Raw genomic sequence first — 16825 nt, forward strand, 5'->3', positions numbered from 1 at the left:
CAATGTTTCACTTTGCGTTTAACTTTAATTTTTTTTGTCTAACATTGCGTCCTCTATCGTGAAGGACCATATCTATTGTACTTTAATATTTAAAATTACAAGAAACTATGTTGTGGTATTAATTCGTAATGATTCCTTTTATAAGTTTCATAAAATTAATTTGATGAAAATATTGGAAATTAAATTCCAAACAATTTTTCAAGATGTTTAATGAGATATTCATGAATTACACAAATTCGTAGCTTCTAACTGTTCCCAGTGCATTTCCAAATGAATAAAACATATATGTATTTGATTACGATTATATTATGTAAATTTACCCTGGTAAACATCTCGGTAGAAAACACAGGTGAGAGGAGGTGATATTATTAGTTAAGTTGTTAGTGCTAGAAAATGATAAGTATTTTTATTTGAGTTCGATGAATAATTGATTTAATAAGCGAAAATGATTGTTTGTTATCATTTCTTCTTCAACGAAAACAAACCCATCACGAAGAAATTTCTTTCGTTTACGTTAAACGCGTATATTTAAGTACAGAAATGATAGTAAGAAAATAAAGATAGTTTTAGTTCACGTTTTATAATGGTTACTACTGTTTTGCGCACAAAAAAAAACATTCTCGTTTCTTTAACAATTCCCACCATGTAGAGTTGCTTTGTTGTTTTTTAGAGTTCGGGTTTGAGTCACCTGTTTTCTATATGTAAATACATGTTGTAATACCAGTTCTCATGATGTTTTTCACATCAACTGTCAACAAGAATGTCAGAACCAGACTGTGTTTGTCACGTGTATTCTAGTACTGATCTCGTTATTATCCTAATCTCCAAACAATGTAACACATGAACCTATTTAGGCAAACACAGTACGGTGTAACACAACACCACAGTTAAATAGGACGAGAATATTCAGGCATTCGCAGTACAGTGTAACAAACATCACAGCTAAATAAGACGAGATTATTCAGACATACACAGTACGGTGTAACACAACACCATAGCTGAAACAGTACAGTAACTTCTACTGCTTTAAATTAACACAACAAACAGAATATGGTGTAGAAAGAATCCATTAATTTAAAAAAAAAGTTAACTAAGAGGAGATTGTTTTTCTTGAAAATTTCGAGAAAATCTACGCAAAATACTATTTGCGCATAGCTGTCTATAATTTATATTGATAGACTTAGAGGGAAAACAACCAAAAACACTGACCACAGCTTATGACCATTTCTATCTGACCGACTGGTGATATTTCACCGTAACGTTTACACTTCACCAATGGCCCCAAGTTGTGGAACAGACTTTATCGTCAGTGACCCGCGAACAACCTTTGAATTTACTGTCCGGACACACTAACCACTAGGCCACATCCACCCCTCCAAAAAAAAAACAGTCGTTATTAAAGCTGGAAAACAAAATTTACACGTTAATATTTAAACTTTAAAATTGTTTGGTTTTATTCTGAAGAGAAAGAGCTCTCAACTTGTTTTTAAATTGAATCTACCAATAGGCGTAATTCAATAAAAAATATTTTTCACAGATATTACTATTTTTTTCATCTTACCTACAATCTAGAGGTGAGCTGATAAAGCCTTATTCTCATTTCTAGTTTCTCAGTTGAGTAACACAGTGACTGTGCGCCCTACTATTCGAACGAGAGTAAGTAAACAGTGCCAAGTGTTTGCTAAGTTTCATCGAAGTGTGGATTGGATGCTAGTTTTGAAAATTGGCTGAAGGTAAGAGATAAACATTGTGGCATGTCTAAATGTTTCAAGAAATTATCACCAAGTAAGAGTGAGGAACAGTGAGAGAATGATCGGTTTCATCAGGTACTGCTCTGTCTCTTACAGCTCCACTTGTGAAGCCATGGAAACCTTACTGCTAGAAAGAAAGTCTTAAAGCACAGTTTACAGTAATTGGATTAAAATTTTTAATAGAGGTTCTAGAAAATATATAACCTACCCATAATATATAAATGATAAAAGAAATACGTGAGTCACATTAATTTATTCCCCCATCCTCTATACATTCAAATGTTTGGGAAGATCGTACCTGATAATTATCCTTGCTTTGAATGGTGAGAACGAACACCCGTTATTTTTCTGTTTTATTTTTTCGACAAACACTGGTAAGAGTATTGGACAGAAAAGCCCAAAATAACCACACGAAAACTTTAGGAGACAAAATGCAATAATACATTTATTAATATTAAATAGAAATGAAAGAAATTACCTACTTAAAACGAAAGTAAAAGGAAGTTTTACAATGACTAGAACTAATTAAACATAGTTTTTTATGTTTTACTTTTAAAGGTTAGAATGCATTGTTTCATTAATTGGCTATTCTGTTAACAATGTTATGGACTGTAATCCTAGCAATATCTAATAATATTGACTAAAGTAAGAGTTTAGGTTAATATTAAATTCTTAAGTTAATCTAACAATACAAAAATATCTCTATAATATAAACATAAAACAATAAAATTAGATATATTAAACATTCTCATCAAAACTGTCGTTGAAAGTTATAAAATACACAAACAATAGGTGTCAGCTTTAAGTACAGTCATGTAGTTAATGTTTATTGAACAATGTAATATCAGAGTAATGGTGTGTAAGTAGAAATTTCCAACAATCTCTAAAATGTTTGGTGACCAATGAAAACCCATTAAACAGGCCAGACAGTATAATTTCAGAAGAGTTTAACATTTCAAATAAATTGCTAAGTTATGTTACAGTGAAATTAAACAATAGGACATTGCCGAGAATACAGCAAAAATAATTAATATTTACGAAGATAGAAAATATTAAACGAGAAATTAAATGAGTGTATAACATAGAATACATATTTAGAATATTAATTCGGTGAACACAATATAACTTAAATGTAAAACAGATAATGTAATGTGTTAAACTATGAGGTGTGTTTAACACAATAATTCCCACATTACCTAGCCTCTGCCCTCTGTTAACGAATTGCATGAACCTGATAACAGGAAGTTATAAATAAAGTTAAATATTTTGTAAAAATCGACAAATAAACGCGATGAGCCTCGCGATAGCTCAATAACAATATTGAGACTTATAACAATAGTATATATGGCAAATTAAGAAACCGGCCAAAGCTAATATAACTCAAATAATTATAGAATCATACCATACACGGAAGTTTTATATATCTAGTACTAACTGTATGTAACAAGAGTAGGTGAAACAAGCGCTGGTTGATTTACTGAAGCTGTTTATGATTATCTTGAACAGTTTCCAAAGAAATAAAGCTATAAAAGTTAAATTTTGAGAATATTGTGAAATCCTAAAACGATCACAAACTCACAATTAGCAGCAAGGATATGCTGTGGAATTTTCCACAACAGTAAATTAATTTTGAATTGAAACGATCCTTTATGGAAGGTTCACTTTACGTGATTCGGTGTGTGCCGGGAAAGTATGGTAAATGCACAACGTCAAGGTTGGACGTATGAAGGTAAATGGTAAATGCACAACGTCAAGGTTGGACGTATGAAGGTAAATCACAGATTTACTTATTTTTTCTTCCTTCTTTCTTTTTCTTTTTTGTACACGACACATGTGTGTCATTAAGAATACTCAATAGACTATAATCATTTTGATAACTTCACACTTTAAGTAATGTTTTATTTATTTTTGATAAATTCACACCTTAAGTAATGTTTTTTAGTTAGTTTTGATAACTTCACACCGTGAGTAATGTTTGATTTATTTAGTTAGTTTTGATAACTTTACACCTTGAGTAATGTTTTATTTAGTTAGTTTTGATAACTTCACACCGTGAGTAATGTTTGATTTATTTAGTTAGTTTTGATAACTTTACACCTTGACTAATGTTTTATTTAGTTAGTTTTGATAACTTCACACCGTGAGTAATGTTTGATTTATTTAGTTAGTTTTGATAACTTTACACCTTGAGTAATGTTTTATTCAGTTATTTTTTTATAACTTTACACTTTAAGTAACGTTTTATTTATTTTTGATAAATTCACACCTTAAGTAATGTTTTTAGTTAGTTTTGATAACTTCACACCGTGAGTAATGTTTGATTTATTTAGTTAGTTTTGATAACTTTACACATTGAGTAATGTTTTATTTAGTTAGTTTTGATAACTTCACACCGTGAGTAATGTTTGATTTATTTACGTAGTTTTGATAACTTTACACCTTGAGTAATGTTTTATTTAGTTAGTTTTGATAACTTCACACCGTGAGTAATGTTTGAGTTATTTAGTTAGTTTTGATAACTTTACACCTTGAGTAATGTTTTATTTAGTTAGTTTTGATAACTTCACACCGTGAGTAATGTTTGAGTTATTTAGTTAGTTTTGATAACTTTACACCTTGAGTAATGTTTTATTTAGTTAGTTTTGATAACTTCACACCGTGAGTAATGTTTGAGTTATTTAGTTAGTTTTGATAACTTTACACCTTGAGTAATGTTTTATTTAGTTAGTTTTGATAACTTCACACCGTGAGTAATGTTTGATTTATTTACGTAGTTTTGATAACTTCACACTTTAAGTAACGTTTTATTTACTTAGTTTTGATAACTCAACACCTCGAGTAACAAGTGGAAATTCAAAATATTCCCTCCTCTGAATGGTATTTAAATGTCACAAGGGCACACCCACACGTCCGCAATAATATTTAGTTGTCAAGAAAACACACCCGCATTTTTAGAACACTAATTAGATCTCAAGAGCGCAAAGCCAGACGTTTGGAACTATTTAGTTGTCAAGAGGGTACAACTAAACGTTTAGTGACAGTATTCAGTTGACAAGAGAGCATACGCAAACGTCTGGGACAGAATTTGGCTACTAAGAATGTACACCCACACGAGTATTTAATTATCAAGAACGTACACCTGCGCGTTTGGGATAGTATTCACTTGTCAAGAACGTGCACTTATAACGTTTACCTTAAGTAATGTTTTATTTAGTTAGTTTTGATAACTTCTCATCTTATGTAATGTTTTATTTATTTATTTTTGACAACTTCACACCTTAAGTAACGTTTTATTCAGTTAGTTTTGATAACTCAACACCTTAAGTAATGTTTTATTTATGATAACTTTACATCTTAAGTAATGCTTTATTTATTTATTTTTGATAACTTCACACCTTAAGTAATTTTTTATTTAGTTTTGATAACTTCACATCTTAAGTAATGTTTTATTTATTTATTTTTGATAATTTCACACTTTAAGTAATGTTTTTATTTAGTTTTGATAACTTCACACCTTAAGTAATGTTTTATTTATTTATTTTTGATAATTTCACACTTTAAGTAATGTTTTTATTTAGTTTTGATAACTTCACACCTTAAGTAATGTTTATTTATTTCTGATAACTTCACACCTTAAGTAATGTTTATTTATTTCTGATAACTTCACACCTTAAGTAATGTTTTATTTAATTAGTTTTGATAACTCAACATCTTAAGTAATGTTGTATTTATTTAGTTTTAATAGCTTCACACCTTAAATAACGTTTATTTATTTATTTTTGATAATTTCACACTTTAAGTAATGTTTTTATTTAGTTTTGATAACTTCACACCTTAAGTAATGTTTATTTATTTCTGATAACTTCACACCTTAAGTAATGTTTTATTTATTTAGTCTTGATAACTTCAGACTTCAAGTAATGTTTAATTCAATTAGTTTTGATAACTTAACATCTTAAGTAATGTTTTATTTGTTTAGTTTTAATAGCTTCACGCCTTAAGTAATGTCTTATTTATTTAGTTTTGATAACTGAACACCTTAATTAATGTTTTATTTATTTATTTCTGATAACTTCACACTCTATAGAATAGTTCATTTAAGGGTTGAAGAATTCTGTTTAACATACAATAAAAAATCATCCTGGTGAGATATTGTAGGACTACCACTGTTTGTTTTGTTTGAGGTGTTTGTTTTGCCACTTCTCGGAAATTACATGTGATGCGGTTCTCTGATGACGATTTGAGTACCTCTAGGCTTGTGGTGGTGTATAGTAAGTTCCTAGATCATATAATTATTTTGTTTTTCTGTAGTTGTGACTCTTTTATTAAGTAATTGTGTACAGTTTATTAAAGGCGATAAACTTTGTGGTTTTTTTTTGTCAAAGCACAATGTCATAAATCCATATTTTTGTATGACGTCTATGGAAAAGTTTTGCATTAAAGTCTTAATGCTTTTGGTGAACCTAATGGTTGATTGTTCACATTTTATTTTGGAATGAAACTTTGACAAATGATCTCACCTTATTGTCTCTTAAAGGAACTGATAAGAGAAATATAGTAAAAACTGGAGAAGATTTTTACATGTAATATTTCCTTAAACTATTATTTTTGTGTTTCAACATGTAGATTTAAGAAATCAATTTAACACAAAAGACTCGAAACTCTTTAATCTGAATGCTTTCAAAAAGTTAGTCTTTCTTCTTGAAGAACAAAAATTATTCCCAGTTTGGCCCTAAAAAAATGTCCACCTTTTGAAAGCGCTCGGTTTATGTCTCTGTGTTTTTGCACTTCAATGTGGACTTTTGGGTAAAGTGGACCAACTCTTTTATTAAACAAAAAGTACTTTATTTCTTGGATAAGCGTTTTGAGTACTAACTGTTGAATAATCCGTGATGACGAGAAAACCCACTTGTAGAGAAGATTATATACGTAAAAACGTTTCTAAATATATAATTTTAACTGTTGAATACCTGTAACTGTACATTTTAATTAAATGTAAAAATAAGTGCTAGTACTTGATTCAGGCAAATTGTGGTAGTTTGACAAAGTGTTAAAGTTTCAAGAACGATGTAACACAAACACTTATACACAATTAATACCGGGTTTTATAATTATAAGTATTGATCTATAAGGGGTTTGTCCTTTTTGTTGGACAATAATCTTGTTATAATTATAACTATTGATCTATAAGGGGTTTGTCCTTTTTGTTGGACAATAATCTTGTTATAATTATAAGTATTGATCTATAAGGGTTTGTCCTTTTTGTTGGACAATAATCTTGTTATAATTATAAGTATTGATCTATAAGGGGTTTGTCCTTTTTGTTGGACAATAATCTTGTTATAATTATAACTATTGATCTATAAGGGGTTTGTCCTTTTTGTTGGACAATAATCTTGTTATAATTAAACTATTGATCTATAAGGGGTTTGTCCTTTTTGTTGGACAATAATCTTGTTATAATTATAACTATTGATCTATAAGGGGTTTGTCCTTTTTGTTGGACAATAATCTTGTTATAATTATAAGTATTGATCTATAAGGGTTTTGTCCTTTTGTTGGACAATAATCTTGTTATAATTATAACTATTGATCTATAAGGGGTTTGTCCTTTTTGTTGGACAATAATCTTGTTATAATTATAAGTATTGATCTATAAGGGGTTTGTCCTTTTGTTGGACAATAATCTTGTTATAATTATAAGTATTGATCTATAAGGGGTTTGTCCTTTTGTTGGACAATAATCTTGTTATAATTATAACTATTGATCTATAAGGGGTTTGTCCTTTTTGTTGGACAATAATCTTGTTATAATTATAACTATTGATCTATAAGGGGTTTGTCCTTTTTGTTGGACAATAATCTTGTTATTATTATAACTATTGATCTATAAGGGTTTTGTCCTTTTTGTTGGACAATAATCTTGTTATTAATATAACTATTGATCTATAAGGGGTTTGTCCTTTTTGTTGGACAATAATCTTGTGTTCTTAGAGAGCTGTTACGCCAAAGTCTCAGACATAATCATGCATTTCTCTTTCAGAATTATATCTGTCTGGTATATTTACATATGATTGGTGTTTAGGGTAAGTTATTTGGATTTTAGAAATGTTATAAGAACTGTGGTGTTTGATTACTACATACCATCTGTCACTGACTCATGGCATTCAGATGAAGTTTTCTCACTAGAATTTCGCATTGTTGTGACATGACCTTTCCTGACTACAGGTAACGACATTTCAAATTAAATGAATTTTATTAATGTATTGGGTTTCTCACTACAATTGCGCATGTTATGTCATAACCTTTCCTGACTACAGGTAAAGACATTTTAAATTAAGTGAAGTTTCTTAATGTATTGGGTTTCTCATTACAATTGCGCATGTTATGTCATGACCTTTCCTGACTACATGCAACGACATTTTAAATTAAGTGAAGTTTCTCAATGTATTGGGTTTATTTTCCGTGGTGGATGAATGCCTTAAAATTTGCCTGTTGTAGTATATTATAAGGGGCTTGGGTATTGGATTGTTGCAAATTAATTGTTATTCTTTATGGGTTTTTATCTGGAAATGTCAAGATCACTGAAGATGTTAACGTCAAAATTTTCCACTGTGGCATCACTTGTCAGATATTTCATTAAAAGAAAAGTATAGCATTGTGTCTTTCACTTAGTTTTCACCAATAACTTGATCATGGAAGTTTACAAAGAATGTGAGCGATGGTTGGAAAAATAAATGTTTTAAAAATTACTCTGTTTGGGGTTTGACTGTGATAAGTGACAATTTGGTAAAAAAGAAACTTATCGATGCAACTGACCAACTGAAAGACTTGCAATCAGTTTTGTTGTCATTTAATAACTGTAAATAAGAATAATTGAACAATAGTATACGTACGGTCTCTTTCTATAGAGTTAACAGAAGAAAAGTTAAATTTTTAAATATTTTGTTTTTATTGCTTAACACATGGTTCTGGGACTCAATAGATAATGGAGTTTTGTTCCTAATTAAATTTAGACGTTTAGAACAGTAAAATTCTTACAGAAACAAAGTTTGATGGAAAAGAATAGAACAAATACAACACAGGTCTTATCACATATTCCAACTAAAAAGAGAGAATACCACGTCTGTGTCTTGTATTGAATTATTTATTAAATAATAATTAATAAGAAACTCGTGTATTATTTAAAATAAGAATATTCTAGTAAAAAGTATTCCTTTTATTTATTTATGTTCTGTTTTTACTAATTTATTTGCTTATCACCACATCATTGTAACTCCAAGTGTTTCAAGCATATATCAAGATTTACTTATATCAAATAACTATAACAAAAAAAAAAACGAAGAGGATTCATGTTAATCTGCGATATTTTAATTTTTGTTTGTATTTTTGTTTTGAACTGATAATTCGTATTTGATAGTAACACAAAGATCTTAACAATACATCGGACATTGCTGTTTATGATGTGCAATTACTAAGCGTAGTCAAGGTTTTACACTTTCATATCGAAACTTTTTGTTTTCAAATTACAAATGCAGTTTATCCTGATACGTAAAACAATATTTCTTTCATGACTTATTATACTCTATAGATGTTATATACTAACTTAATGAACGATATATCTCAAATAAACAGCTGTAGCGCACATAACATTTGTGCAAATTATATAGAAATTTGCAAAAATCTTTGAATCGGTTGAAACTTTCCAAGATAAGCTACTTATATTCTTTAAGGCATTCTGATGCTTAACGAACTAAAGATAATGAAAGCTAGATGAAAGAGATGAAAATAGATTATTTAGTATACGAGTTAAATATTATTATCTATTCACTAACCTGAGATAGTCTCTCTTACAGAGGATTAGATTGGCCTTGGTGAAGAGAGTGGAGCCCACCTCTCCAAGTCTACAGTCACAACAGGTACACTTCAGACAGTCCTCGTGCCAGAACTGATCCAATGCTTTTAGCAGATATCTTTCTCGGATGACTTTCTGACAACCAGCGCACTCTGGGATCCCAGCATTAGGAACCTTATTCTCCTCTTTAATTTCCATCTCCTAACAGACATTATATAACAATAATAATGATCATTCTCAAAGTCACTAACGAATATGTATTGTGTTTTCTTAAACATAATGCCAACAACTCTTATGGTTTTTGTCTACGTGATAAAAGTAATTTATGCGATTTGAAAAACAAAGTCTAAATATCACTCTTATTCGAGGCCCGGCATGGCCAGGAAGTTAAGACACTCGACTCATAATCTGAGGGTCGCGGGTTCGAATCCCCGTCACACCAAACATGTTCGCCCTTTCAGCCGTGAGGAAATTATAAAGTTACGGTCGATCTCTCTATTCGTTGGTAAAAGAGTAGCCCGAGAGTTGGCGGTGAGTGGTGATGACTAGCTGCCTTCCCTCTAGTCTTACATTGCTAAATTAGGGACAGCCCTCGTGTAGCTTTGAGCGAAATCCAAAAACAAACAAACAAACGAAAACTTATTCACACACGTACTCGAGCGTTTGCTTATTAAGGAAATATAAGTAAAGAAGGGACGTTTTAATTGGATTTGTACACTCCTGTCGTCACGCAATGTTGAAGCTGTACTCATATAAATTTACATAAACATTCTCTGTAAACTTCCAATTGAAACATGAGACAGTCTCCACACCGACCAGCACACATATTCTTAAACTAAAATACGTCTAAAAAAGTTTTTTATTGCATATTAACTTTGTATTTTGGTCTTTAAAATGAAATGTTTATATGATATAAAAACATGGTTTGAAACTAGATATAATCGAACTTTCTCGGAGAAAACGAAGCGATCAGAGAATTGAAATTTACTTTAAGCATCAAATCACTATGAAGGACACAAATCAATTTCAAATTAAGGACATTTTCTTATCATTGAATACTGAGCATAGTTATATTCATTGTTCTTTATCTTTACATCAATGATTTCGGCAAATCATTTGAGTGATTATATAACGGTTTTATAATAACAGAACGAAACGTTTTAGATTATAGAAACGTGGTCTCAAGTGAATTATGATTCATACGAACACAATACTTCATTGTTTATGTTAGGTTTGATCCTCGTATAATTCATGTGATTTTTATATCCGTGTCTAATGTATTTTATTACCTTCAGTAATGTTCATTTTACATTGAATGACATTTTTTAGTTATACGTAATATCTGCATAACATCGGTACTGGCGAATAGAAAATGTTACAAGTATCAGTTGTGTCTTACACAGTATGACGTTAGAAGTATTTAGTTTAAATTTGGGTAAGTCTAAGCTTGAAATATTTCGTTTCAAAATACACTGTGGATCATGGTGTATAACCTATTAAAGGCAAATAAACGAAAACTGACATAAAATGACTGTATGTATTTACATGCTCATTGAGACATAACAAATGTTGTGTCCACAACAGTTAGTTTCTTTATTGGAACTTTGTTATGGCTCAATCTGCACTGATAGGATCATTTTTAGCAGGAAACTTTCAGTATTTGGCCAATCATCGTTTTAACCATAATATTCTACGTATTGGATAAGAAAGGTTAATAATAATGATCACAACAATTGTATGTATCTCGAGAAGACGATGGGGTCGTTAAATTAAAAACGATTTTCAAGTCTCACTACTCCATTCCGTTCTATGTCATCACGTCTTTCATGTTGTATTTGATGACCGTGCATTTTAACAATAACCTTTCAGCGTATGTTTCGCCACAAAATAATGTCACGACTGTTGTGTCAATAGCATATCACTCATCTTGGAGGCTCTCCATAATCCATTTAGTATACCAGATTGATGGCTTCCTTGTCCTCGTTTCAACAGTCCAATACAGGATAGGATGGATATCCGTTTCATTCTCCAGCTGCTTGAGATAAGCAATAGATGTACGGTAGCTATGACTGAAAGTCTTATACTGGTGAACTTATACCATAGTAGTTTCATTTACTAGACATATACCTTCTTGACTATGATATATATATATATATTTATTCCTGGGGTACATGTTCATCCCGTTTTTGCCACTGACCTTCCTGGGTTTTCATTTGTTACAAGATGCTGCATTTTATTTGAATCAGCTGGAATACGACTTGTTGCAGATTTCATTTTTGATAGTCCTGGTACTTCAAGTTGATCCATGTTCATTTGATTTTTCTATTGCCAATAAATATCAAGTAAAATAATTTTCACACTTCAGAAATTTTCTATAAATGATACGAACACATCTTTGTGATCTGAACGTATGAATGAGCGTAGAAAAGATTTCATACATACTTTTCACAAAAGTGTTAAATATCCGGTGGCATCCTACTATCTATGTAATGTCAACTATAGTCAAAATATAGTTTTAACACGTCTTTCTACCTCAGCTTTATATTGGCTGTGGTTTTCACATGACTTATTGATTTGCATATTAAATTTCTTTTAATATAACACACTCAAACCTCTGTACATATGGTGGCCAGTGACAACTGTGAAAAGATGGAATACATATATATATATATTCAAAAATATTTGAACATTAACAGATAAAAAACATAATTCCCGGGCAGATTTGTGTTTACATTTAACACATGAATGTTTTCTTAGAATTATATTAAAAGTGAATAAGAATATAAATACGTGCAATATCTCGTACTCATATCGAATAAATGTCAACTTACGTTTAGAACTAATATACTTATGTACTTCATGGCACACTGCGCTGAATTACTGGCATGCTTAGTAGCTATATCTTAAAAGTTAAACTAATGAAACCTTGTTGTGGTGATATTTTCAGTCAAACAGTTTAGCATAATAAAGCAAGACAGAGTGTACATAATGATATTATAACTACTTTAAATTTTTCACAGACTTAAAACGTTCCAGCTCGAGTCAGCATTTAGAAAAACAAGAATAATAAAGAAATGTATATCGTTAGCTGATCTTCTGTAAACATGGCGTATTTTTATCTTCATTGTTACTTGGTTCTCACTGACGCGGAAAATACTGTGTGCAACCTCCTCATGTTCATTTGTTTGTTTGCTTTAGGGTGAAGTTGCAAAATGGGGCTATCTGTGCTCTGTCTACCGCTGGGAATCCATTCACGGATCTTGTTGTGGTATTTTTGGTAACTTTTAAAACAATGCCCTTCATTTGAAGATTTTATTACTGGAATATGCTTGATAACAAAGCAACACCAAACAGTCAATATACTTTTAGGAACTGAAATTTCCAGAAATGTTATTTCTATTAAAATCTTCACTCATTACTTCCTCCGAAGAAAATATTTAATCCATTTTTCCGATTTATTACGCAACGTGTTACTTAAAATATTTATACTGAAGTATAAGAACCATCATATGACAATTACATTTCACTGTGCTGAAATGTACACAAAACGTCTGAGACAAATATAGAAGTTATACAAATTTAGACGTGTGATGACAAACAACGAAAGAAGTTTGTATTCGTTATTCCAACAGATTTGACGTAAAGTTTTAAAGCGTTAAAACGTGTTGAAGTTTTATGTTAGAGAGAAGAGAAAGTACTGGAACTCCTGATAAAGAAGTGTGAAACTTCACACAGTAGTTGCTAACATTGACGCTACCACTGTCACAGTAGTGGTACTGACTACCTGTTGGCTGTGTTCCTAATGTTTCTCGTTGTAGACTAAATTCTATGTCTACAGACTGATCAAAACTAATCTGATTCTGTCAGGTAGTCTAAGTAGCATTAATAAATCTTTAAATATCTGATATACTCTTTTCCAGTGTCAAAGAAACCAGAATCGCGACTGCGCTTCATTAATTCGTGGCTACAATAAACGAGAAGTCCCAAACGAAGCATTTAGCAGTTATGACATTAAATTATTTAGAGAATAATTCATCAACAAAACCAGTGTTTAGGCTTTAATTTATGGTGAGGTCTTTTTAGATTATGTGCCTTTTGTATACTATCCTCGTAATGTATAGTTTATATCTTTACGGTTGACATGACACATTCTATTTTCCCTCCTCTGAAAACAATACGTCTGCGATAAACATGAATATGGTAAACAGCATCTTAGCGTTTATCTTCTTACTTTCCGTACTTATGATGGAAGATTTATTAAAAAAAGTAAAGATAAGTTGGAAAGTCGTTGTTTATACCCCAGTCTACGCTCTTAAACCCTCAGAAGTATCAAACAGAATTAACACTTCGCCCGTAGGAAGATTACTGTTTTTGTCTCATGCATTTTCGATTGGTTGAGTGGACTGGAAAGGCGTGTAGAGATGATGGATTTGGTTAACAAGTTCAGGTCCTCCTGGACGGATTTCGCCGGAGACAATGGTAGAGAACCGTGTTAGTTCATGAAAGTTCAATGAGACTAACGAATAATACTTGTGGCTAGTAAGAATCTCTGCAGTGTCATATCAGACAACCAAGGGACGGTAGTTGAATTACGAAATCTGTTTCTTCACCAATAAATCTCTTCTCTCGTGAAGTCAGAAGATTTGAGTGCTTGAAACTTCCGGTCACAGAGACAAGAAGCTAGGCACAATGCATCTATCATAGCAAGATAAAAGCCACATCAAATTTAGATTCAGTATAAGGATTTGAGCAACGTCACTTCCGCAGAGTAGACAAGGCATGGAAGAGGACACAAAAGTGGCAGGCTTTATCTATTATGATTTATTTTTTTTACGGCTGAGGCGGGATCTGGTAAATAGGAGGAAGAATACTGACATTGTCGAAGATTATATCACATCAACTTATAACTGTCATTCATAAAGATGTATATATGCAGCAGAAAAGCCAAAATTAACATATGATTCACTTAAATCAACACTTTCTTGGAATTTTGTTCGGTCTCGCATAAGTCTGACCCATCAAAGATGAAATACAATTTCAGTAAAAGTTTTATCAGTAGAATAGGAAATAAAACAAAGGATAAGTTCGAAAATGGCCTCGCTAGAAACTCGGTAAATAAATAAAACATCTGTGTTTATAGTTAGTTATCTGGAAAGTCAACAATTGCTATGTTGTTCTTTTTATTGCATTGTATACAGTACCTCTGTAAAATAAACATGTTTGTAAGAATTTTGAACATACATTCTTAAGAATAGACTTTAATGAAAATATTGTCGAATAGGTATAAGATAATAAACAATTAGAAATATATTGTATGAGGTATATTTGCACATTAAACATGTACAAAGATGATGTATATAATGTATTTGAATAATAAACAAGTACAAAGATCTTGTTTATTGTACATTTGCGCAATAAACAGGTACCAAAATGCTGCTTCTTTACTAAAATGATTGTTTTGAATTTCGTACAAAACTACACGAAGAATATTTTCGCTGGCCGTCCCTAATTAAACAGTTAGTGGAATTGATCGTCGAATTATAATTCACCCCAGTGTTGAAAATGCAAACATGTTTGGCGCGAAGGGGATTCGAACCCGCAGCCCTCGGATTATGAGTCCAACGCCTTAACACACTTGGCCATGCCGTGCCGTACAAGAGAGGATTCAGAAATTAAAAATCTATTGTTAAAATCATTAAGGTAAACAAATTAGGTAGAAAATATAGAATTATCAAACCTGTAGATAATAATCTTTTTTAATATACATAATCCACAAAAAATAATAGTTCTCAGTTAAGGCTAAATCTATTTGTTTACAATACTAAAAATATATATATTAAGTTTAAATTACTATTCAGATGAATCCACTAGTACTATCAGTACTACAAATTTTTTAAATGTTATAAACACAGGTTCACTATGGAGTAAAATACACTTCAAAACACCATAAACCTACTATTGTTTATATAGCTGAAACTTTTCAAAGAAAGACGTACAAGCATTCTTCTTCACATCAAGTATTTTAAAGGAACTGAACGAAAGAAAACGATGAATATAAGTAGAGGTTAGTTGTTGTAAATTATTTTAAAATACATTAGTTTCTAGAACATTTAATCTGATTTTTTCTTAACAGAACATTTTACTGATAAAACATGTCTCATCACGAGAAAGAAAGTGAGGAGAGAAGAAAAGAACAGCTGGTAGTTATACAATTTGAAAAGTAGAAAATTAGATTTCTGATACGCTGTGGTACTCAAGATAACGTATAGACTACATAATCTGATATATTTATGCATGTGTGTACACTCATATATACGTACACGTATACATATTATAGTGCTTTATAATTTGCTTTTACTCAAATAGTCCATCAACTCAAAGTGAACTTACTTTATGGGTATCAAGAATAGAGCGACATTTTTACGAATGCGCCGTCTTTAATTTTATTTTTCTCTGTTCTACTGTATAATTAATATTCGTTTCAAATTTGCCATTTAGATGTTTTTTATTTGTTTTTAGCCAATTCTATATATATACACATATATATGCTTAAATATATAATATATATTCACTTTAACAGCTGATAATTCGATTTATGTTAAAAAGGTAACTTAGATCAAGCATATGCGAGGTTATGAAAGAAACATATTCAGTCTAGCAGTTTGGGATAAAACTGTGTTAAAACACTTCTGGCGCTTTCATTATTATTCCTCTGATTTAATCACAAGCGCTTCAGTTTGAACATATAAAATGTATGTCGCATTAGACTTAACAGTCTTTTTTTTAAAATCTTAACTGTAAATGAAAATCTGTATAAAACGTTGTCATTGCTGGTTTTAAGAGGCAAAAGACGTGACAGCAACTCACACACACATATCATTCACACAAGTAAAAGGAAATTGACAATGGAACGTCTCTCCATCTAATCCTGTTCCAAATCGAGTCGCTTCCATACACACGTAATACATCTGCATCAAGAAGGTAAATTGACTCGCCGATTTTAAGGCCCAAGATAAAAGCCTTGGATTAGGTAGAAACGTAGCAATTCCGACAACCACTTAGGTGAAGATGAATAGAGGTATCTAGGCAAGGATCTATCTCAAAGAGGGCGAGCTCTCCTACAATGAATAGAGTCCTTGTTTGATTTAGCTTTGTTTGGACTCTCCACGTCAGCCGACATTGTGAAGCTGTATGTGTGTCTCTTTATAAAATTCTCTAT

At 31.2% G+C, this 16825-nt stretch overlaps 1 protein-coding gene across 2 annotated transcripts in view; it reads right to left on the reverse strand.

The window, feature by feature from the left end:
• LOC143228984 (LIM domain only protein 3-like) overlaps positions 1-16825 on the reverse strand; it is a 139457-nt gene that overhangs the window by 33614 nt on the left and 89018 nt on the right. For both annotated transcript variants that reach the window (XM_076460540.1, XM_076460539.1), the window contains one exon: positions 9587-9807. In XM_076460540.1, coding sequence (XP_076316655.1) covers positions 9587-9804 — 218 coding nt within the window. In that variant the 5' untranslated portion in view covers positions 9805-9807. The remainder of the gene's footprint in view (positions 1-9586; positions 9808-16825) is intronic.

This window comes from Tachypleus tridentatus, chromosome 10 (assembly GCF_004210375.1).
Source record: "Tachypleus tridentatus isolate NWPU-2018 chromosome 10, ASM421037v1, whole genome shotgun sequence".
NCBI lineage: Eukaryota > Metazoa > Arthropoda > Merostomata > Xiphosura > Limulidae > Tachypleus > Tachypleus tridentatus.